Source organism: Bolinopsis microptera, chromosome 10, assembly GCF_026151205.1.
Source record: "Bolinopsis microptera isolate Bmic1 chromosome 10, MBARI_Bmic_1.0, whole genome shotgun sequence".
NCBI classification, from domain to species: Eukaryota; Metazoa; Ctenophora; class Tentaculata; order Lobata; family Bolinopsidae; genus Bolinopsis; species Bolinopsis microptera.
The window spans coordinates 12266177-12289662 of record NC_087081.1 but is presented as its reverse complement, the minus strand read 5'-3'; the positions used below and the strand labels follow the sequence as shown (position 1 = coordinate 12289662).

General features: G+C 37.8%; 3 protein-coding genes across 4 annotated transcripts in view; 1 reads left to right on the top strand and 2 right to left on the bottom strand.

Moving 5' to 3' along the window:
* Nucleotides 1–19294, bottom strand: part of LOC134822325 (putative RNA exonuclease pqe-1) — a 36104-nt gene extending 16810 nt beyond the window's left edge. The window contains exon 1 of the mRNA XM_063833317.1: nt 19278–19294. The gene's annotated coding sequence lies outside the window, so the exon portion shown is untranslated. The remainder of the gene's footprint in view (nt 1–19277) is intronic.
* LOC134822330 (uncharacterized) lies at nt 1998–23371 on the bottom strand. Of its 2 annotated transcripts, none has more exons than XM_063833339.1 (11): nt 23145–23371; nt 21499–21643; nt 20626–20727; nt 19977–20193; nt 19756–19837; nt 14351–14461; nt 14023–14104; nt 5073–5293; nt 4709–4957; nt 4470–4586; nt 1998–3454 (listed from the first exon to the last, which is right to left on the bottom strand). In XM_063833339.1, the coding sequence occupies exons 1-11, from the start codon at nt 23217–23219 to the stop codon at nt 3296–3298; spliced, it is 1560 nt and encodes a 519-aa protein (XP_063689409.1). In that variant the 5' UTR covers nt 23220–23371; the 3' UTR covers nt 1998–3295. The 2 variants fall into 2 exon arrangements, with proteins under 2 accessions (XP_063689409.1, XP_063689407.1); XM_063833337.1 differs by having other exon boundaries at nt 21499–21655; nt 23145–23338.
* Nucleotides 5648–6999, top strand: LOC134822294 (keratinocyte proline-rich protein-like). The gene is made up of 4 exons (XM_063833211.1): nt 5648–5805; nt 6050–6379; nt 6558–6656; nt 6766–6999. Exons 1-4 carry the CDS (start codon nt 5676–5678, stop codon nt 6915–6917), a joined length of 711 nt encoding a protein of 236 aa, XP_063689281.1. The 5' UTR covers nt 5648–5675; the 3' UTR covers nt 6918–6999.
* Nucleotides 23372–23486: the final 115 nt, after the last annotated feature.

Genomic DNA, 23486 nt, shown 5'->3' with positions numbered 1-23486 from the left:
TCCAAAAAACTGTCTATTAATACATATTATCAATTATGTTATAATTATAGATAAATTCAAATTTCAAATTCAACCATATACATTGACCATTGTTAATGATCTGGCCCGGCGCGCGCTACTTCGAAGAAATATAGACGAGTAACATCCGTCAACCATATACACAGCCGGCCCGCCGCGCACACAGCCACACATTGTCAAAAAATCCCTATGTGCGGCTTCAGGTTTGTCAGCCCCAAGCTCAAGCGCGTTTTGGTCCTTTATTTCTGCCACTCAGCATTGCCTAAATAAAATAGAAATTTTCTGAGACAATAGCGAATAGAGAAACTGACCTTGTTTCACTAAATTCAACCACTTTCCTTGTTATGCGTTGTATGACCCGCCGGGCACGAAGTGCGCGGCTTCCACTGTATCGTCAGGACGTGGGGGTTATAACGTGATACAACACTTTCCATAATAAAAATACTAACAAATAAAGTTTTTTAATAAATATATATTCCACTAAAGAATATTTCCTCAAGTTTACTTTTAGTTAACTAATTCGTTGACCATTGTTAATGATCTGGCCCGGCGCGCGCTATACTTCGTAGCTCTTGCCATCGGGCAACATTTGCCATCGGGCAACATTTCGAAAAGAAAGCGGCGCGCGCTACTTCGAAGAAATTTAGACGAGTAACATCTGTCAAGATAAAAATAAACTTGCTCGGATTTCGAAAATTTTTGTATCATTGTTTTCTTGACGGATGCAGTAAGATGTTACTCGTCTAAATTTCTTCGAAGTAGCGCGCGCCTCTCTCTTCTCGAAATGGCCCGATGGCAAGTGCTGCGAAGTAGCGCGCGCCGGGCCAGATCATTAACAATGGTCAATTGCAATTGTTTTCTAGAGACTGTGAGAATTTTCACAGTACCAAATTTGTTATACCTTTTTGGAATGATCAGTTTTGCCAAGGTGCCATATTTGATGGTGCGCGGCTTTTGGAGCAAAATTAGGTGTAAAAGTCGCGTAATTTGACGAAATTCGTTGATTTTTGTCGTATTATTCCATCATATCTTCGGTTTCTAAACATGAATCATGCTTGATGCTGAAAATTTGTCAGAACCTTCCAATCATACTTAACTACCGAACGTATAATTTAGTTTTGATTGACGATGTCAACCCATTACATTGAGATCGTTGCTCTGCGAAGCAAGAATGCTAGTTATAGTTTGCGCGGCGCGTGAAGCGGCGAAGTCCTCCAAAATTTAGTTGGGAGAGATTGGCCTTGATTTGTGATTCATGATTAAGAGGTCCAAAAATTACAAAATAGGTATGAATCCGTTGATTACTCAAATTCTGACCATCGAAATTGCTCAATTACTAATTCATAATTTGTAATTTAGGTTCAGTAGAACATAAGTGTTTACGTACGCTGACCAAATTTCAACAAAATTGTTATATGGGAAGTATTATAGCTTTTTGATGTTTCCGAAATAATGTGCTGGCCGAAATAAAAGCTAAAAAACCATTTTACCATTGTTAATGCGCATTCAATAGTATAGTGCTTCCTTGCTAGATCGGCGAAATGCACCATTGGGCCTCGCCGAGCTGTGAAGGATTCACATCGTGAATCAAAAGCTAGAAGATTATATTAACGGGTGGGTGATACTCGTAAAATAAATAAAAATTAAAAAAAAAAAAAAGAGTATAATGATATGTGCCTGTCTACTATCTCAACATTCACAGATAAAGTGATTAAGTTTATTGTATTAAGTATTTGTTGCCAAATTTGAAATTACGCGGTGAGTGAGGGTTTCATGTACTAGACTGAGACTAGACGGGGTGCAGGAATGAGGTTGCTACACTGTACACGTTGTATAGTTATACCTCTAATCTTAGAAAAGAAAGTTTATATTTCGGCCTTCGGCCGCCGCGCGCGAAAGGAGGTATACAACGTGTGTCATTACTTTAGTATAAGCAATAAGGTTAAATGATGAATGAATTACAAGGAAAATAACCGGAATTGAAAATGAAAACCTTCATAATTTCGTCTGAAAGTTCAACAGTATAAAATTAAATAGCTGTTTCAAATAAATCATCATGTGATGTAGATACATTAGACCAATGCAACCATTTAAGTAACCATAGTGACTATTTGTAACCATCAGAAAAACAGGTTAAATTGAGCGGTGTTTTTGTGAAACTTGCAAGTGTAAAGTATGTTAGGTATGCAATAAGTATGTTAGGTATGCAATTAGTGTGTTAGGTATGCAATAAAAGACTATTAGCGTCTGCTAATAGTAATAGATGATAGCACTGAGAACTCTATATCTCTCTCCGTTAATTTTTAAGGACCCTCAAACCCTACTGGATATTTTAACATAAAAAACTGTTACCATAGTAACCATGTTACCCGAGTAGTCCTAGCAACCATGTACCACCATGTGAACAAAGCTGCCTAGTTAACATTAAAAACTGAGTTGGGCAGATCTAATAGGTCTATAAAAATGGTAATAATTATAAAAGAGAAGTTACGTAACTATACTAGTTGTAATTACAACTAGTTTCATGATTTCTTGTAAAACTGGTGTACCTTTTTATGTGTATAATGGGGGTAGCAACTAAATTCTTGACATATTTGGCTTTTGCCTCTTAATTTGCGTTCACAATCGTGTGTTCAGAAGGTAGCTAAGCAACTCCATAACCAGGGTTGTGACAATTGAACACTATATACAATATACTTTATATACTCATATACTGGTCGATATAACTATAATTCTTGTTATTGTCATAATATTATTATGATGTAAATTCTTGACAATTTTTGACAAAAAAGTTTCGTCAATCCAGGGACTATATTATCAAACATTGTGCTGCTACCTCCCATAAGAACACAAGTTCCTCCATTCCAGGGTATGAAAATCTGGTGAACACAATACTTCTCATCAAATAAACAGTGCACTTGTAGCACTTGTATAATAGCACTTGTATAGTTACAATAAAACTGTCCGTTCAGATTCTCAACAAAAACAAGAAGTTCAGCGGCAAACAAGTAATATTAGTAACATGGGAAGTGTATAGACTACTATAACCAGCAGCAATATAGTACATTCTTTACTATAACTAGTACTTAGTAGTAGTAGTTATAGTAGTTATAGTAGTTGTAGTAGTGTTGTAAAGGAGAGAGGGAGAAGGACCAATGACCGGCCGCACACAATGACACGTGACAATAAACTTCAGTCAGTCATGATAAATCCACCAAAAGGAGACAATAACACCACACTGTAACCATGGTGACAGTGTGTAGTGACGGGGTCGTGTTTAGTCGTGGTCGTCCAGGTATTTCTGAGGTAGGCGGCAGGTTGGGTTAGCGTAGCCGTTCTTCTGAAGGAATGCAACGTACTGTTCGTTTGTGAGTATGTCCGCTGAGGGAAGTGTTGTGAACCTTCCTGACACGTCTTTATGAAGCGTCCTTCGTACCTGGAGTATAAACATTATGAAAAGTGTTACCAAGGTAACCTGAAATATAAACATAATATTAACATAATTTATAAACATGATTAGAATTATTTTAAAGACTACTGCAAGGTTACTTAAAGACGAAAATGTGAACAATTCTGTGAATTGCGTTACGTGGACTGGCCCACAAGTTCATGTCAAATCGCTTTCGAAAGCTTGAACTGAATCTTTTTGGCTATAAACCGCTATAGAAATTACAATTATATTATATTATATCGTATGTAATATCCTATTACATACGATGGTTATCTGAAATATAAACAGTCACAACAAACACAAGCAGTAAGGCCTAAGGGGTCGTTCACATATTACGTAATCATCCGACGGGGGAGTGGGTTTCCAAATGCTTACGGTTGATTACGGGGAGGGGGGGGGGGGGGGGGGGGGGGTTGTCGTTGATTAAGTAATCAACATTTTTAAAAACCCTCTAGAATAATAACAATTTGACGATATTTTAATTCAAATTCCACTCAATTTCACTCTGATAGTGATAAAATTTAGAAATTGATCGGATATCCGACTAAAGTAAGTAGTTTCAAAGGTGCTTGGCCGGATATCATAATAATGATTTCGGCTCATCATGATCAGGGTAGCATGAAACGTAAAGAAAAATGATTTCCAGGGGAAAAATCAAGGCACAGGGAGACTAAAGTGCAAAGAAACTGCTGCTAACTGCTGCTGTTGCGCGAGCGTCATTTGCAGCAGTTAGCAGCAGTCAGCAGCAGTTTCTTTGTACTTTAGTCTCCCTGTGAAGGGGGGGGGGGGGGGGGGGGTGGTGGGTCAGGCCATGATTACGTAATATTGCTGTCAAGAGGGGGGGGGGGGGGGGGGGGTTGAGTCTTGGGTTCTTGATTACGGTTGATTACGGAGGGGGAGGGGGTAAAAATTGCAAAAATATTGATTACGTAATATGTGAACGACCCATAAATACAAAAAAGGTTCACATTTACACAACAATTCTGAAGTTATAACTTACAACTACAATGAAGAAGACCAGGGCCACTATGATGGTTATAACGGAAACAGTGGACACTATAGCTATCAGGTATTTCTGGTTCTTCAGCTTGGAACTGTCTTCATCTTTCTTCTCCTCCTGGAAATTTAATAGTTTACTATGCTGTTATTTTTAACCTGTACAGACGTCTCCAATACTCTAACAGATCAACATAACTATTAATTAACACAGTAATTGGCATGTTCCTACAAAAACTGTACCTGTCCTAGATCTCCAGGATCCCCACCACCAATGGTAACAACAGGGGGTAACGTATTAAAGATTATCTGTTTAGTAGTTTCGCAATGTACACAGTTACTCTCCTCCCAGTTCTCAACCTCTCGACTGATAGTCTCTATCTTGAGACGTAACACCTGGAGGTCGGTCACCACCTTACGGTAGTCCTTGCTGAAATCGTTGGACTCTCCTTCTACTAGGTCGGAACATATCTCCGCAAACTTTCCGCTCACCTGAGTGGTAATTGTATCAAGGGGATGGAGATGGGCAGAGGGGGAGGGAGGTGGGCGGGTATGAAAAATGGACAGAAGAGGAAATGGAGAGGTAGAGAGGGAGAAAATATCTTACCTCGGAGAGTGAAGTATTGACAGCTCGAATATCGGTTGTGAAAGCCTCCCTTGCTCTAGTGGCAGCAATACGATCCAGGAGCGAGTGAGTTGAGACGATTAGTTCGTCCACTTTGCCAGCTAGACACTTAAAATGTTCTCTGTACAGAACTACCTCCTCCTTGTGCAGATCTCTCTCCACTTGTTCTATCTGTGCTACCAACTTGTCGTAGTTGATCTCATCTGCAAAATAATCAGCTTTTAGCTTCTAGATTAAAGTAGTTCAGAGCTAGTCTGTAAAGTAGCCATTAGCTCTTAATTTTCTACAACTTTTTCTTTTTCCATTGTACAATGACAATCTAAAACATTGTTAAATTTTGTGATCCGCTAAACAGGCTACAACATCTAATTCTAAGCGTAAAATAGATTTAAATCCCAGTAAATCAGATTGGCAGATGTTGAAAGTGAGAGACAAAAGACTTTACTTTGTTCTCTTCCAGACCAGATGTCAAATACAGGTGAAAATTAGGTCAACCTCTAAACGCAATCCAATAAGCACCTTAAAAATAGCACTATTTAAGCAGGCGCCGCGCTGTCAAACCATCACCCCATTTCACACGTTAAGATGAAGATTGTATGTGCTTTTCTCCTGTTCGCCCTGGTCTTTGCTCAGGATCCCACTGATCCAGCACCGGAACCAACTGACCCCAAGCCAGTTCCAACAGACCCAAAGCCAACTGATCCTAAACCAACTGGTAAGCTAATCAAATCCTTTTCTCAGTATAATATTCTAATTTCCAACAGTCACTCTGGAATGGGACCAGGGTCCACTATTTCATACTGATTACGTCAGATATTAATGGCCCACTATCCCAAGACTAATCACAACGTGGCGCATCGCCAGAACCCCTGGAATTTCATTGTATCTCAATACACATAACCAGACGTATTCTATGAGAGGAGACTGGTGTTCAAATCTCCTAACTAGTTCTATTTCAGACCCCAAGCCTACTGTAAAGCCTACTCCAGCTCCTACTCCAGCCCCTACTCCAGCCCCTACCCCAGCTCCCACTCCAGCCCCTACCCCAGCTCCCACTCCAGCCCCTACCCCAGCTCCCACTCCAGCCCCTACCCCAGCTCCCACTCCAGCCCCTACTCCAGCTCCTACTCCTGAGCCAGTAGTATGCCCCGCTGGTCAGTTCAACAACAACGACTTGTGTGAGATGTGCGCTGAGGGTGCATACTCTGCTGGTGGCAGTGATTCTTGCGACGTCTGCCCCGAGGGCCAGTCTTCTGAGTCTGGAGCCAAGAGTGCGGATGAGTGCTTCGGTAAGTAACTTCTCATTATGCATATCAGTCACTTAACTTCAACAACTATTAGCAACATCATTTGGTGTCTCCAACAACTATTATAGTAATAAGTTTAAGTGTCAAATGAGTTGCTGTTGTGTAATATGTAAAAGTACCCCTAATAATCACGTGACCCTTAATAATCACGTGACCTCAGTTCCACGATCTTGCGCCTGGGGAGATTCTCACATGTGCGACAGAGAAACTGGTTGCACTTTCGGATGTGAGAGTGATTACTGCTGGAGCCAGTGCGACGGTAAGTTAATTAGCTAATTAGTTTTTTAGTCACGCAATTAATTAACTCAACAGTCCTGTGGTTTGTCTAATAAAACCCCTTAAAATAATCTAAACGATACCTACCCCAGCTCTGTGCCCACGAACCAGCAATGTTGGTTGTCACGGTTGCAAAGAATGGTGTTGGTTGAGCGGTAACGACTCCAAGTGGGAGTTCTGTACTGAGAACAGTCAGTGTGTTTCAGTTAAGAGGAACTCATGTGCTGGAGGTTGCACCGTCTAAATCCTCACTTCTCTATTTATTTCTATATTCTGTGTATTTTCTGAATAATTCATTGAATACCAGTAAATGGTTTTAAGTTAAATGCATTGTTTTATTTAATCAACTGGGAGGTGAATATCATGGATGTGATATTCTGTATTTGAGATTTAGTTCATACAAAGATAAAAGATAATTCAACAATTACAATGAGACTTGAGCCCGAAATAAAAGAAAGAGACAATTTCAGTCGATAATTCGGTTGAGTATGAACTTATTAGAGTTTTGCAAGTTAAAATAACCATTAAGAATTAAACTATAGTCGCGTTTTTACGAACGTTTTCATTCATTTCTTTTTATAAGGCAAGATTATATCCTTAACCATAACTGACATTCTTAAACCAAAAGTTTAGTCAAAGTTTTAACACTTTTAAGTACAATTTGAGTTGAACATTTTTTTCTGAATAAATACATTTCCAAAAGGTCATTCAACTAATAGCGCCTCAGGTTTAATTGAGTAATTGAATTTTTCCATTACAGAATATTTCAACGAGTTAGGATTTTGAAGTAGAGCTTTTATATTGGTAAAATTGATTAAGAAAATCGTAGGTAGGCCACTTAAACAGAAGCCAAAAATTTCTATTGCTCTTTATAAATGAAAATAGGTTTGACTGCAAATAAAGCACCCTTCCCTCTCTTATTCAGTTTAGCTTCACATAATCCTATATTAGGTTTATTGGTTACCTCACTTGGGAATATGACCTTCCGCAATGACATAATATTGAGTGCTTTAAGTTGATTTCAGTCATGATCTAGGTGTTAAACGCCCCATATTCTTGGGAAGTACGTCTACAATGTGCCGAATATTACTTTACTAGTTTTCCCAGTTTTTCATAAGGAAAGCAATTCCCGTAATGACTTCTAACGAATGCTTTAAAATCACCACAGTGACAGAGTGCTGGCTCGGAACGTTGCTACATTTCTAGTTCACACCAAGATGTTTCAGCTCTAGTACTGGATACAATTTAAAATAACGGCAATTTAAATTTTTGGTTGCTATATTTATCAAAAAATAAATTTGTTGGATTTCAAGTAGTTCAGACATAATGTCTCTGTGGACTGGACTAGTTTAATTAAACGAACCAATTTGGATCAAGGAGTGGCTCTTCTTTCTCCAAGTTCATGTATGTAAAGATTCATTAAATTAGTCTCACGTCTATTATCGCTGGGTTGCCACTGTTTTCCTGAGATTCTTCTATTGATGACAAATTAGCCAGTGTTTTGCTGCCTCACCCTACATGAACTAATTACACTAAACCACGATTTTGCGCGCACAAAATGTTAACAATTTGCGCTTTTAACACAAATCGCGCCAAATATTCACCCAAACATTGAGCCAAGGTCTACATGTCAGCAAGAAGCCTTACTATAGGTCCACTAACAGGACGAACTAGATAACACCCATCAATTAACAATGTTCCGGTACCTATAGTGGATGTAGGATGTAGGATGTAGGATATAGTTGTAGGAGGAAATTAAGAAAGTTGAGTGACCGGTGCTGGTAGGCTGTTGAACAGCTAGGTGCCGGATTTAGCAGTTTCAAGTTTCACTAGACTTCTAATTAGAGCGAGGTGGTGACCTCACACTAAACTAAGCGTGTGTCCACCAGTCACACCTTGCCATCCCAGACACGTGACACAAACTGACCAATCAGATCACAGCATTCAGACCGTGGATCACAAGATTCGCACATATCGGAGGAAGCTGTGATACATGTTAATATGTAAGAAATATGGAGAAGTTTAGAAAATGTTAAAATAGAAAGAGAAAATACTGTACTGTAAAAAGCTTGCACACTGTATACTGTATAGAGTGTCTACACTGTTATACATATAGAGTCCTATAACCATCATCAGACACGTCGATTACAGTCAAGTTGGTTCTGTGTGTTGTGATTTAAATTCGACGCTGTAATTTCACATGTTAACCTGTAACTATGGACACCTCTCCCCGGCGGTGGAATGAAATATTTATAATACACCGACGGTGAGTTTTATCAGGGTTTCTAACTGATCAAACTGGTTCTTCGAGCAGGATACCACACAGGTGCCGCTGTAGTAGTAATTAAGAGGGAGAGGGGAGACGGCCAGGTAAGGGCCAGGTATGGGGAGGGGGGTGGGGGGGGGGGGCTGAGGGGGCTGTTCATTGTCCATATTAGTTAAACATATTTTGTTCTATCTCAAATATTGGGTACCGCTTGGAAAAGAATGGACAAATTTGATGGAAAAGGGGCAAAAATTGTGTTGTCTCATTTGAAGTTTTTTATCAGGTTTTTTGCCATCATGGAAAATATATGCTAAGTTATGCAAATATTTTCCTCACTTCTTGTCCATATTTGTTTAAATTATTTTGTCCAACATGATAAGGTACAGTTTGGTAAATAACGGATACAGATAGGAGGCTCTCACACACCCACATTGAGCATCAGATATTTATTTCTTCTCTCATTCTCTCAACCAGTCACGTGATTAAATAAAGTCACGTGACTAAACTCACTATAATGTAAGTCACATGGGTAATGCTGTGAAAGGTATACAGACATTGATTTGATGCGGGGAACAATCTGACAATCATAATTTGTCAGGTGTCAACTGTGACGGATATTTGTCTGAGATCAGAATAATGACAAGCAACTCTAGAGATCTTGTGTATTTATGAAGGAGCAATAAGATCATGTATTTACAGAGGAGCGTTTACATTTTGAACATTTTTTAAACATTGAGAATATGATTTACACACAAATGCATAACCAAAAACTGATTCATTTTATAGCGTTTATTAATACGGGACAACATAGGGAACATAACGGCAAAATCTTGAAGGTCAAATGTTTGATACTTTGATTGGTAAGTATAACATTTTTTCGGGGTGAGACAAAATGACTCGAGATTTAAACTTGCAGTCCCACTTGTATTTCTGAAGAGGAGCAACAATATTTTAAATCTTATAGCAATTACTAAATCTAAGATTTAGTATGGATGGAGAAGTAATTTTTGATTGGGGGCGGGGGGGGGGGGGGGGGGTGTTAAGTTGTACACACTTTATACTTGTCTTGACAGGTAATAAGGGAGTACCCAGAGTGTGAGCTTCATAATGTCATCACTTAACAGATAATCTATTAGAAGGGGACTACAGTGTGTGTCTACCATTAGTGTCCACAATTCCACACACTTGGATAGATAAGTAGCGACAAATCAGTTTCCAATGATATGAACTGTCACATTTGAGCGCTAATGCATTTTATAATAGCACATCTACTCACATTTGCCTCACTACACTTTGTATACATGACATATCTTAACTAATCGCCTTTGCCTCACTGATAACAGTGGAGTAACAGTAGTGTAACAGTGGAGTAACAGCTTAACAGTAGTGTAACAGTCGTTTCGCAGTGACGTAACAGTGACGTTACAGTGACGTTGCAGTGCTGATTCGCCACTGGAGCCTCTACACAAGATCTGTGGGATCCAGTATTTTGTGAGGGTCTGGGTTAAAGCAGGAAATATGCCACTAGATTGTATTTCAGCTAACACGATCAAATTACTGGTGAACCAAAATAACATCACCCATTAGTCAACACGTCATATTGGTTGAGTGACTGAAGCGATCAGGGCCCTGGCAACCGCCCCCACAGTTCCAGCGAGTAAGATAAAAATGAAGTGATAGGTTTATGTAAAAATTTACTTAATATCTGTCTGTCTGTGTGTGGATATTAAATGTAATACGAATTTAGTGCTAGCTCCTTAGCAAAAAACTATAGATCATCGAACCCTCGAATGTATGCTAGAAGATCACATTGTGGCTAAGTGTCCATGTCCTATGCAATACTGACATCAAAGTTAAACAAATTAATTCACAAAATCTTTAGTCAGAGCTAGCTCTCAATCTGTGATAGAGATTTTAAACGTGACTCGTTGTATTGGCAAAATCTTGAGCCTAATCCCTAACCAAGATCTAACCAAGATCGGCCGTTTCAATAACTACTGTTTACAAGAAGAATACATTTCTTACTGGCTCACACATAATTTTATTAACATTACAAGAGTAATCCCACAGTGGTGTATCATTGTAAGATAAGTCTTTTTTACTGATCAGAGGTGTTCATCACATGGCGTCTTATCACGCTGTTATTTCTAGAGAAACTCTTTTAAAGTGGGTTTACTACTTTTAAAACTGGTAAATTGTTTGAAAACCCCATATTTTAAAACCCCTGTCAAAATCCAACACATATATCATAATTATGCGTGTTCAACATACTAATGTCCACTAATCAATAACAGATGGGTAACTAGTATTTTGCTTTTATGAGAGTGTTCTTGATTAAATTACCAGGACAGAGCACAATGAGATTACACTGGCCGTTCTGCGAGCATATTGTCAGACAGTACATTTTCACATGATATTTTAATGTGAGACGTCAAGGTTAGCATAATGCGATGCTTGCTATATTATATTACATAGTAGCAACATTACACAGCTACATTGTATTTCACAGCTACATAACACAGCTATATCACACAGCTACATCACACAGCTACATTATACAGCTACATTATACAGCTAGATTGCACAGCTATATCACACAGCTACATTACACAGCTACATTACACAGCTACATCACACATCTACATCACACATATACATTATAAAGTTATTAAGTTAAATTAGCTTATAAATAAGCTAATTTAACAAACCACGCCATTATTATCTCACATGTAAGTTTGAGAGTAAAACTGAAACCCTGCTGTGATAATATGGGAGGTTGTAAGAATGGAAGTGGAATGTGGATACAAGGCGGATGTGGTATGGGCATTTCACAACAAGTTATATTGTGTGGTTTGGGGTTTCAAGTTGAAACTAAATATTTGAGAATCTTCTTAGTTTAACTTGTCTCCCAGGAAGGACAAATCTAAACAAATATTTAAAAGCTGTGGGACCTTTCTAGGATTAACCGGATAAATGACGAAAAACATTTTTACAGACAAATTTCATCGACAAATTTCCGCAATGCTAAAGATTAATCTTATTGCAGCGGACCATAATAGAGTTAATATTCTGCACTGTGTACAGTTAGTCATTCGCATTGTTAAAAGATAATCTCAAACTTACCATTAGTATTAACATAATAAGTATTACCATAATTAGTATTACCATAATTAGACAGTTATCTCCACAACCAAAATCAGACATTAGTTACACAGTAATTACCTCAGTAATACTAATACAGTGGTGACCATAGCAACACAGTAGTTACCATAGCAACATAGCGGTTACCATAGCAACACAGTAGTTACTATAGCAATATAGCGGTTACCATAGCAACACAGTAGTTACTATAGCAACACAGTAGTTACTATAGCAACATAGCGGTTACCATAGCAACACAGTAGTTACTATAGCAATATAGCGGTTACCATAGCAACACCGTAGTTACTATAGCAACACAGTAGTTACTATAGCAACATAGCGGTTACCATAGCAACACCGTAGTTACTATAGCAACACCGTAGTTACTATAGCAACACAGTAGGTACTATAGCAACATATCGGTTACCATAGCAACACGGTAGTTACCATAGCAACACCCTGGTCATTATAGCAACACAATGGTTACCATAGTAACGCACAGTTTAGTTAATAACGACTATAATGTAGGAAGAATCTAATGAACAAAGTAGTACACACGTGACTAATGTAGTACACACGTGACTAATGTAGTACACACGTGACTAATGTAGTACACACGTGACTAATGTAGTACATTAAATATATTTGGTAGTACGTAACCTTGCACACAGAGCTCGAGCACAACGGTATTCAATCAGAGACCAGCTTGCACATCATTAACATACTACATAATATATGTAGTACATAACATATCATGATATATTTACATGTCTCATCTAGTACGATGAACAGTGAACAGTTCTCTACAGTACAGCAGATGGAATAATATTACGCTTTTCAATCTGATTATGAAATAATAATGTTATTATTCAATTATGATTTTATTATTCAACCTAGATAAGAAGGATATTGTGGGGAGGGCGGTGAGATATCGTCACGTCTGGAATCTTGGAATGACGGAGGAATGTGTGTTATTATGAAGGAGTATGGGTCTCAGATAAGTATAATGTTATTATTGAACTAGTACTTTACTTCTTCCCCATACAAAAACACAGCACTAGTCCCCAGACATTCCGTTCCTAGACGTTAAAATTAGGTTTTACACAATATGAGGCGAGAGTAGGGAGGACACTTTTAAAGATATGAGGTTAAAGGTAGCTGTAGATATGAGCTATAGCATAGGTTCAAGGGACTGTTAAATATCAGGTCATAAATCAAGAGGCTTGCATATAATGAACATGACTCGAAAACCTTGTCTCCATTTTGTTAGAGCTTTCGCTGACGTTGAGGTGGAAAAAACAAGCCAATATCGAGTTTTGTAGCCACAATTGCCCCGGAATAAAACAGTAAAGGATCACAAGATAGTTAAGTGTCATCAAACAAATGATACGACGTATTCCAAGGTGATCTGCTGAAGACTCAACTAGTTTCGGCCTTTGAGGGCCATCCACAGGAGTGTCACCTAGCAACTATCTTGTCTCCATTTTGATAGACTGTCATTTCTCCATTTTTATGGACTGTAAGTTTATCAGCACACTAAAAGACCTTTGCCTCCATATATATAATATTATATTTATTATATGATTAAGATCAACAGGTATATCAACCAGTCTATCAACCAGTCTATCAACCAGTATATCAACCAGTCTATCAACCAGTATATCAACCAACATATCAACCAGTCTATCAACCAGTCTATCAACCAATATATCAACCAGTCTATCAACCAGTATATCAACCAGTCTATCAACCAGTATATCAACCAACATATCAATCAGTCTATCAACCAGTCTATCAACCAATATATCAACCAGTCTATCAACCAGTCTATCAACCAATATATCAACCAGTATATCAACCAGTCTATCAACCAATATATCAACAGGTATATCAACCAATATATCAACAAGTATATTATATAATATATTACATTATAACTAACCTTCCGTGGCTTCATTCTGCGAGTATATTTGTTTCATCAGTTCCATCTTAGCGCTTGTAATGTTTTCTCGTTTTCCCTCAACCTGGTATTACATTAAACATTAGGCCACTAACAGGCTACTAACAGTAAATAACAATATTATATAGTAATTAAACCATAGTAAATAACAGTATAGTCAACCATAAACTTATACTCTCCAGAAAACTAACTGTCAAAGTAATAAATTATAAAATAGCACAAACTACAATTGTAACAAACAGCTAAGTATAGCTGTGTTTATGCAGGAGTAAAGTGCTCCTTCATAAACACAGCTGCGCAGGACACTGACCTGCTCTAACCCACACCACTCAGGTGGCAAGTCCGGATCATCAGGTTTTAAAGTTATGGTTTGTTCATCTGTCCAAGGGATAAAGGGATTTTTGACGTTATAATCTCCGCTCTGAGGAAAGCAGTCTACAGCATGGAACTATGGTTACTTACAGCTGTTTTTATGGTCACTACCTTACGAGACATATTTATACGTACGAAATGCAGTGGTTTTCCGAAAAAAAAACACACCATATTTTCGGACTAGGTCACCATAATATTTTCTTGAATTATGACTTTGTCGATTTACTATCATTATACGAAACGAAACGAAACGAAACACTGTATTTACTACCCCGCTACTATGCGACAAAGATATTGTATAAAGATAACTAAATAATTTACACAATATGGTGCCCATGTCTGAGCGGTTCTCCTCAAATAACTTTCTCTCCTCCTCGGAGCAGAAAGTTAAAAAGAAAACACGGGTCTCATAAATAAAAAAATACTAAATACTGTTAAAGAGAAAATATCAGATTAACTGTCGCAAAAAATGGTTTAAGTATACATATTACATAATTTATTTTATTGACACACCGATAAAAACCAGAAAAACAAGAAGTGGATACTCGGAAAACAAAAAATAACACAAAAAAGACTAGAAGCCACAAAAAATAGCTTAACCAGGCTAAAGCTGATCATACAAATAGTTCTTTAACTTACCCTTAAAAGAGACAATATTATCGATGTTACGGACATTAAGAGGGAGATAATTCCATGATTCAGGTGCATAGTTGCTGAACCGCCTGCTAGCTGCCTTCAATTTAGAGAACTTAGGTATCTTCATCAGAAGGTTGCATGCTGTTTTTGTTCTGGTTTCTTTGACAGCCTTATCATCTCTGTTCATTTGAACCAACTCTTGATCTTGGAGGTACATTGGTGCCAATCCATGGGTCACTTTGAAACAGATGAGACACACTTTGAAAAATATCCTCTTTTCAACAGGGAGAATATGAGCTTTCTTGTAGAAAGGAGACAAGTCAGTATTTCTGTCATAGATGTCATAAATGAAACGTATCCCTGCATTTAGAACAGATTGCAGCTTCTTCACTCTAGTCTTTGAAAGATTCATGTAAAGGGCATTACAATAGTCCAGCTTTGATATGATCAGTTGTTTGACCAGCATGAGCTTAACTCTCTCGTCTAGATACTTTCTGATAGTTCTTAGATTATTCATTGTCCAGCAACAGTTCTTCTTAACGTTGTTAATCTGCCTTTCCATGTTGAGAGATTCATCTAGTAACACTCCAAGACTCTTCCAGGTATCGTTTTTACATACAGTTGGTGTAATAATGGTGTCACCAAACTTTATTGTTATTTCAAGGTCAAACTTCTTCAGTACCAAAGGCTTTCCAATGACTAACAATTCTGTCTTGCTCTCATTCAGTTTCATGAAATTATTAACCATCCATACTTTGATTTCAGACAGACAGTCATTGATCCTACTAGTGACATTCTGCAGCTCCATGGGTCTCATCGGGTGGAAAGCTATATAACGTTGTGAGTCATCTGCATAAAGCTGTATATCGAGACCATACTTTCTAGCTATTTCCTGGAGCAGCTTAATGTATAAGATGAACAGGATAGGTCCCAATAGAGAGCCCTGGGGTACCCCAAACAACAGACACAGGAAGTCAGATAATGAGTCATCTACCTTAACCTTGAAAAACCTGCCTGAGAGGTATGAACTAAACCATTTCAATGCAGAGTCCTTAATACCAAAATCTTTTGCCAGCTTCTTAAGAAGGATTGTATGATCAATCGTGTCGAAAGCAGCAGAGAGATCAAGTAGGACTACAATCACAATGTTGTTCTTCTGCACTTCCTTAAGAATATCTTCTGCCATCCTGACCATCAGGGTTTCACAACTGTGGTTCGCTCTGTATCCAGACTGAACTGGGCAATGCAGACTGTTTAAATGTAAGTGATTATTCAACTGCTCAAGTACAATCTTTTCAATCAGTTTAGACATAACTGCAAGATTTGAGACTGGTCTGTAATTCTTCAGAATATCTGGATCAGCATTCTTCTTCTTGATAGTGGGCTTGAACAGTGCAGCCTTCATCTCGGCTGGAAACACACCTTGCAACATAGAACCGTTTATTATGTGCAGGAGGATCGGTGCCAACTCCTGAGAGCATTTCTTCAACATGAAAGTTGGAATAGGGTCAAGACTACAAAACTTGTTAGACATCTTAGAAATGGTGTGTAACAGGTGCTGCCTAGTGATGGAGTGAAATTTATCAAATGATGGCCCTGAATAGGTGCTTTCAAGATTCTCTGACGATGACAAGTTCCCTCCGATATGACTTCCTTCTTCTTCTATCCCAAGTCTGTTATCATTCACTTTATCAGCAAAGAAAACTTTAAAACTTTCTGCAAGTTTTTTAGTGTCATTACCATGTGGCCTTTCTTGGGTAGTTTCACCCGTGAGTCTATAAACTTTCTTGTACAGAGCCTTCGTATCTCCCGCAGAGGCTAAGAGGGCTTTTCTATTGTAAGTAATCCTCTTCTGTCGCTCAATGACAGTAAATTTGTTCCTGAGGTTGACAAAAATATCCTTCTGTCCCTTGCCTTTCCTCCAGGCTCTCTCAGCTGCTCTCCGCTGCCTCTGTAAAGCTTTCAGGTCCTGATCCATCCAAGGTTTACCTTTGTCTTCACTCTTCATCTCCTTACTGATCACAGGATACTGCTTGTCCATAAGTTCCAATAGAATACTACTGTACATCTTAACTGACTCATCAAGACTCTCAGAGCACCAAGCATCTCTTTTACAGATATCAGAAACCAAAATATCTGCTTTAAAATCCTCAACCACAATACTTTTAAAATCACGGTAGTTCATCACCCTAGTATCATTCAAAGAGGTCTTCAGGCTCACAGACACTACAAATTTAACAAGAAAATGATCTGATCTAGTCCCAGATTCCACAATGTTGATAGAAGTTATAGAGTCTAAAGACTTTGGTCGTTATCACGAGGTCAAGAGTTCCTCCTTGATTGTGAGTTCTTTCTAGTGGTACACATTGGATGAAACCAAGCTGATCAAGAAGGGAAAGAAACTTTGCGGGGTAAAGATCTTTAGGTCTTTCAACATGTAAATTAAAATCCCCTGCAATCACCGGGATTCCTGGCTTACCGGACAAATCACACAGGTATTCACTGAATTCTTCCAAGAAGTGGCACTCAGTGTACCTGGCCTTTTTGGTGTAAGGCGGTCTATACACATCAATAAGTCTGATTATCCCACTATTTGTTTCCAGTACAACTTCCATGACTTGGTAAGACTTGTACTTCTTGACTCTACCGTTGCTTTTCAACTTAAGGTTCTTATTGGAAATCATACCTATTCCTCCGCCACTACGATGCTTCCTTGGGTTGGATAAAATACCCCAACCAAAATCTCGTATCTCTTGTAGCTTTGCAGTATCTGCTTCCTTAAGAAAAGTCTCCTGAAGAAAACAGATATCAACCCCCTCATCAGTTAGATGCTCAAGAACATCTACTGTCTTGTTCACTAGACGATTAACATTAAACGTGGCTAAAACTAGTTTATCCCAAGCTCTCTTTGTCGAATCTTTGCCCACTGGAGATAAGAGTTTTTTGATGTTTCACATCCGCTCGTTCTGGCCATGATATAACTCTGCTCTCTCACATAAGATGGGCATAATCTGTCAGCTGCAGAATGTGTCTTGCATTTATCTTTGACATTCTTGTCTTTACTGTTGCTACAGTTCGTACACTTGATACTAGATCTTCGGCCCGCCGTTTTCTTCTCACAATCTTTCGATTTGTGGGCACCTGCACAGTAGAAGCACACTGGGTCGGCATTATACTTCTTACACTTACAGTAATCACTGCCACTCATGTGTTCGAAGCTCTGACAGTTAAAGCACTGGATTACATGATACCTATCCTTAACTTTATACTGTCCAAGATCAGCGTGTACAAAGTCACCTGACTCCCTTATAGACTGCCTGATTTTCACTGACACTTGTAGGCATGCCCAGGTCTTGTTTTTCTCCAGGAAAATAACCTTGAAAGTGTTGTTCTCATCTTCAACTAAACTCTTAATGGAACTGTTCTTATCAAGGATGCTCTGGCGCAATTCTTCAGATGACTCAAAATCTCCCTTGAGATCATACATAGTAAGCTTAGGTTCAAGCATTGTCACGGTGTGGGATTTTGCAGACACTTTGTAGTCCACACTAAGAGCATCTTTAGCTTTCTCCATAAGTTCCTTGTTCTTGAATATTAACCTTGCTGTGCCTTCTTTGACACCTGAGACCCCCTTAATAGGGATGCTGGGCAGTATTGATGCGACATGTTTCTTCACCTTTGAGGACCATAGTTCTTCTGTTATCTTATCTGCCTCATTCTGCCCTTCCAGAGTTAAAGTATGAGTCTCACTGGGTCCGAGATTGGTCTTAATCTCAGGTATAATATCTGAACCACCTTTATTGTGCTCAATGAGAATTTGTCTAAATTGTGCTAGCTCCTTTCTCACTATATCTAGTGCCTCGGTAGCTGTCCCTTCCTGTGGTGCAGGTGTGTCTAGTATAGACTTGGTCTTCAGTAGTGACACGGCCCTCTTACTGAAACTGTATAGTTCCTTTATAACTTCAAACATATCCGGCTTGTTATTCCCTGTGGGTAAGTCTAAAGAATCTGCAATTATAGTATCCAACTTCTTCTTACCTTTTAAACTGTCGTTTAACATTTCTAACTCCTTTTCCATCTTTTCATAGACATCAGTGATAACCATTGCTGTAAAGGATTTGAGACCTCTCTACTTTAACTCAAACCAAATAAATATAGTGGTAAGTGCTGAAAAGTACTTGATAAACCCACTAAAAGCTGTTGGTCGTCGTTTAAAACGCAGTAAAAACCTCAAATTATTTGTTATATAGTAGTGTTGAAAGTATTAAAAGTAATAGTAAGCTATCAATATGATTCATCTAACAAATGAACACCTGGCACTACACTGGAGAGAGAAACGTCCCTGAACCAGAAGATTAAGAAGATCAAGAAGATCAAGAGGAAATTGACTTGTAATTTTTCAAATTTCATATTTTATTTTATTCATTTTCTCAAATATTGGGTTTTATTTTTGTAAAATATCAAGAAATGAAAAAATCCCAAAATACCATGATTTAATTTGGGGTACGAAATGAGTTGGTTTTCGGCAAAAAATCCCATATTTTCGGTCCCAAATCATTTCGGTCACCGGAATTTCGTACCTTTTAAATATGTCTCGTAAGAAAACTAGAACTGGTGTTGTTATGGTTACTATAAGGTCTTGGTTACTAACAAGTATTGGTTACTAACAGAAGTGTCTATTGTTACTAACAAGTATTGGTTACTAACTGGTATTGTAGCGATGTCCTGAGATGTTTCCTCCTTGGAACAGCACTTTAAATCAGCTGATAGTAAACCGCTAGTCTCCCTTCTGAACAAAAAATGTCACATTCAATAAAATGTATTTTAAAGGTAAAACTTCAATTTTGTTTCAAAGCTAAGATTTCAAGTTACATTCAAAACAGTTAAGTTTAATAATAATGATTATTGATTATTCAAACAAAACTGACCCCTCAACAGTGATGTTGCAGGTTTGAACGTTGTCCATTTTACTAAACGTCATGTTCTCTGAACAGTAGTTAGAGTAAATAACAGTCTGTATTGGAGTACAGGTCTCGTAAGACACGCTCTGCAGTGTCTCGTTGAGACAGCGTGCCGCTACTGGGCGGGAGGCGGTGGAAGCAGGGGATGCTGTGTGAGACTCCGTGTTGAACTCGTCCCTACTCACTGCAAACAGGTTGAGTATATTAGAGCACTGTAGAGTATACTTCTATATTAGAGCACTGTAGAGTATATTAGAGCACTGTAGGTTCTAACGAAAAATCACAACATTATATTATGATAATAACCTTTTTGAATAACCTGCTCAACCTATTATTTAAAACACTGTATACAGTACGCTAGTACGGTATACAGTACGGTATACAGTACGCTAGTACGGTATACAGTACGGTATACAGTACGCTAGAACGGTATACAGTACGGTATACAGTACGCTAGTACGGTATACAGTACGGTATAGTGAGGCTTGTGTAGCAACACTTGTTAAATAAGGAAGTAAATAACCTATTAATTATGAAATAATCACGAATGAATAACATATTAACTATAAAATAATCACGTATGAAGAGCATATTAAATATGTGACATTTCCCTCACCACAAATCCAGGTAACGATATCGAACTCAGCACATTTTGAATTGTCCTTTATTTTACAGAATTTCAGCGTTTTCGGGTCCCCCTGGTGTAACCTAACCACATCTGAAACATTAAGCAACTTGTAAGCGAACTGAGAAGAAAAATTAGCGGGAACTTAAGGAAGTTCAACCATCCACTACGTCAATATATACCAATATAAAAACATAAAATATATAAAAATATAAGAATCTAAAAATATAAAAATACTTCAACAAGCAAAATTTCATTCTTAAAAACTTCTAGGCGTTATTTGGTGACATAGGATAGCCCCTTAGAGTTTTAGTTTAAGATTAAATTTAAGTTTCAGAAGTTTACCATGTTTCATTTCAGAGAAAGATATCTTGGAGTGCATAACCGTATCGGATGTAGAATGTAAAATACAATATAATGTGATATTATATTTAGTATTAGTAATTATATGTTACATTTTTAAGTCATAGTTTTTTATAGTAAGTAGTAAGTAAATAAATTGTAACATTTATAGCCCGCCCCCGCCCGCCTCCCCCCCCCCCCCCCCCCCCCCTAACACGCTTCGACAATCGAAATTGAAAACATAACCAAAAATATAAATTTGTTAGTGCACTTCTAAATATTCAACACTGAACAATATGTTACTATATGCATTAGGTCACTTTAATATAAATACTAAATAGTAAGTTAATATAAACAGTAAGTTTTAATATAAATAGTAAGTTAATATAAACAGTAAGTTAATATAAACAGTAAGTTAATATAAACAGTAAGTTAATATAAACAGTAAGTTAATATAAACAGTAAGTTAATATAAACAGTAAGTTAATATAAACAGTAATTGTAAGTTAATATAAACAGTACCTCTATCAGGGTACATGTCCTGGCAGAATGTGAGCATCTGACTGTACGTTTGTTTGAGGCCTACACCGCTATCCTGCCACGTGCTCGTCCCCAAGTCATAGTATTTACTGAGACGCTTCGCTTGGAACGCTACTTCCGGCCTCTCCTGGAGTTGGGTCTGAGTTTCGGTTAGGGTCTTAGACTGAGAGATACTACTGAGTTACTACTTAGTGAGTTACTACTGAGTTACTACTTAGTGAGTTACTACTGATTTACTACTTAGTGAGTTACTACTGAGTTACTACTTAGTGAGTTACTACTGAGTTACTACTTAGTGAGTTACTACTGAGTTACTACTTAGTGAGTTACTACTGAGTTACTACTTAGTGAGTTACTACTGAGTTAATACTGAGTTACTACTGAGTTACTACTGAGTTACTACTGAGTTACTACTGAGTTACTAGTACTACTGAGGTTGTGGGTTTTACACTGAGAGTTAATACTGAGTTTGTGTGTTTTACACTATTAGAGTTACTACTGAGGTTGTGGGTTTTACACTATTAGAGTTACTACTGATATCGTTGGGTGATACTGAATAACACACCACAACACAAATTATATTACATGTTTGGAGGGTTTATTCGGAGGGTTCGTTAGTGGACACCTATGACCTAGGTGGCATTACATCACACAGCACCACACAAATCTCGGGACTGTCAACCCCCACACTCTCCGCACAAACACTAAATTGACTGTGATGGTTGGTTATGTCCCTGCTATTCTTGCTGAACACTACCAACAACAACCATACTATACTGGTTGGAATGAGTTGTGGATTGTGTTCAAGGAAGTGAACGTGGGTAGCGATATTTAATTAAAGTTACTGATCATGTTTTATTAATTAATATGTTGCATAGAAACCGACATTGAGTGCACAGCTTTGAAAACAGGGAGCGAAACGATGCTTTGTGATGTGTATTATAACCAACTCACTTTCGTCGCGTCCATATCTAACCAACAAAGTTGCGAACACATAAAATGAAATTAACATGAACTGATAGCACTATTGCACTAATGAAAAAATGATTTGTGAGGCAAAAATGGATATCATTATTTTAGAATGTAGGAAAATTAAGAACTTAAACGTAGAAGTATTTGTGTTAATTTCAAACTGAAAATTCAGAAACACAACAATGAAGCACCAACACCACAGAAATGTTTTCTTACGTTTTTTAAAATGTTGGCATTATACGTCATATTTATCAGATCTACCTCTTACTAATACATTCATATATTTACATATGATAATGTAGGCTAAACCATGTTACATCTTATTTACAATAAATGTTCCCTGATAACTATTACAAACTCAATACTCCACAGGGAGAGCCTTATTTTAAGTATTAGTTGGACAAAGTATCTTGGAAATATTAGAATCAGGTTGCTCTTATGTTAACATAGTTTTTGTAATATTCAAGTTTTGAACATGTTATTGAACCCGAAGTTTCGGATCATCACAATACACACCAGGCTTGTTCTAAAACGCCCCACGTGAATTATAATTTTTTTAAGAACAAAGAATTTAGTTAGTTTTATATTTGAATCATACGATTTGTTATGCATTGCGTTTTGAAAATGTTATAATTCAATTCACATGCAGTACTTACGAATGGTATAGGGAAATCGTCAGAAAAAGTCAGGTAAGTTTCAACAAGACTAAATAGGATTGCAGATATAAGCATATCGTGTTCTACATATCATAGCACGTTTTCAGTAAAGCAGTCAAGGTATACTATCGAACACAATTGACAGATTCGGAAAATGGCATACACAAAATTAACCTCTTCTAAGACACTAGTATAGACATAGCGCAAAGCGAGCCCTCGATTTATGGACGAAATATTTCGTTACAAGATGTTGGTGCGCGGCTTTTGTATGATGCGCGGCGCGCGCTGAACATAAATTTACTGTATTATACTAATTACAACACTACAAATCTATTAAATTTA

Coding starts and splice junctions, on each gene's coding strand:
- LOC134822330 (XM_063833337.1), bottom strand. CDS start 23,219: ATGCTTATATCTGCAATCCTATTTAGTCTTGTTGAAACTTACCTGACT. Junction 21,656..23,144: donor ACGATTTCCCTATACCATTC/GTAAGTACTGCA, acceptor ACCGAAACTCAG/ACCCAACTCCAGGAGAGGCC. Junction 4,587..4,708: donor ATCCTGGAGATCTAGGACAG/GTACAGTTTTTG, acceptor TTAAATTTCCAG/GAGGAGAAGAAAGATGAAGA.
- LOC134822294 (XM_063833211.1), top strand. CDS start 5,676: ATGAAGATTGTATGTGCTTTTCTCCTGTTCGCCCTGGTCTTTGCTCAG. Junction 6,380..6,557: donor GAGTGCGGATGAGTGCTTCG/GTAAGTAACTTC, acceptor ACGTGACCTCAG/TTCCACGATCTTGCGCCTGG. Junction 6,657..6,765: donor CTGCTGGAGCCAGTGCGACG/GTAAGTTAATTA, acceptor TACCTACCCCAG/CTCTGTGCCCACGAACCAGC.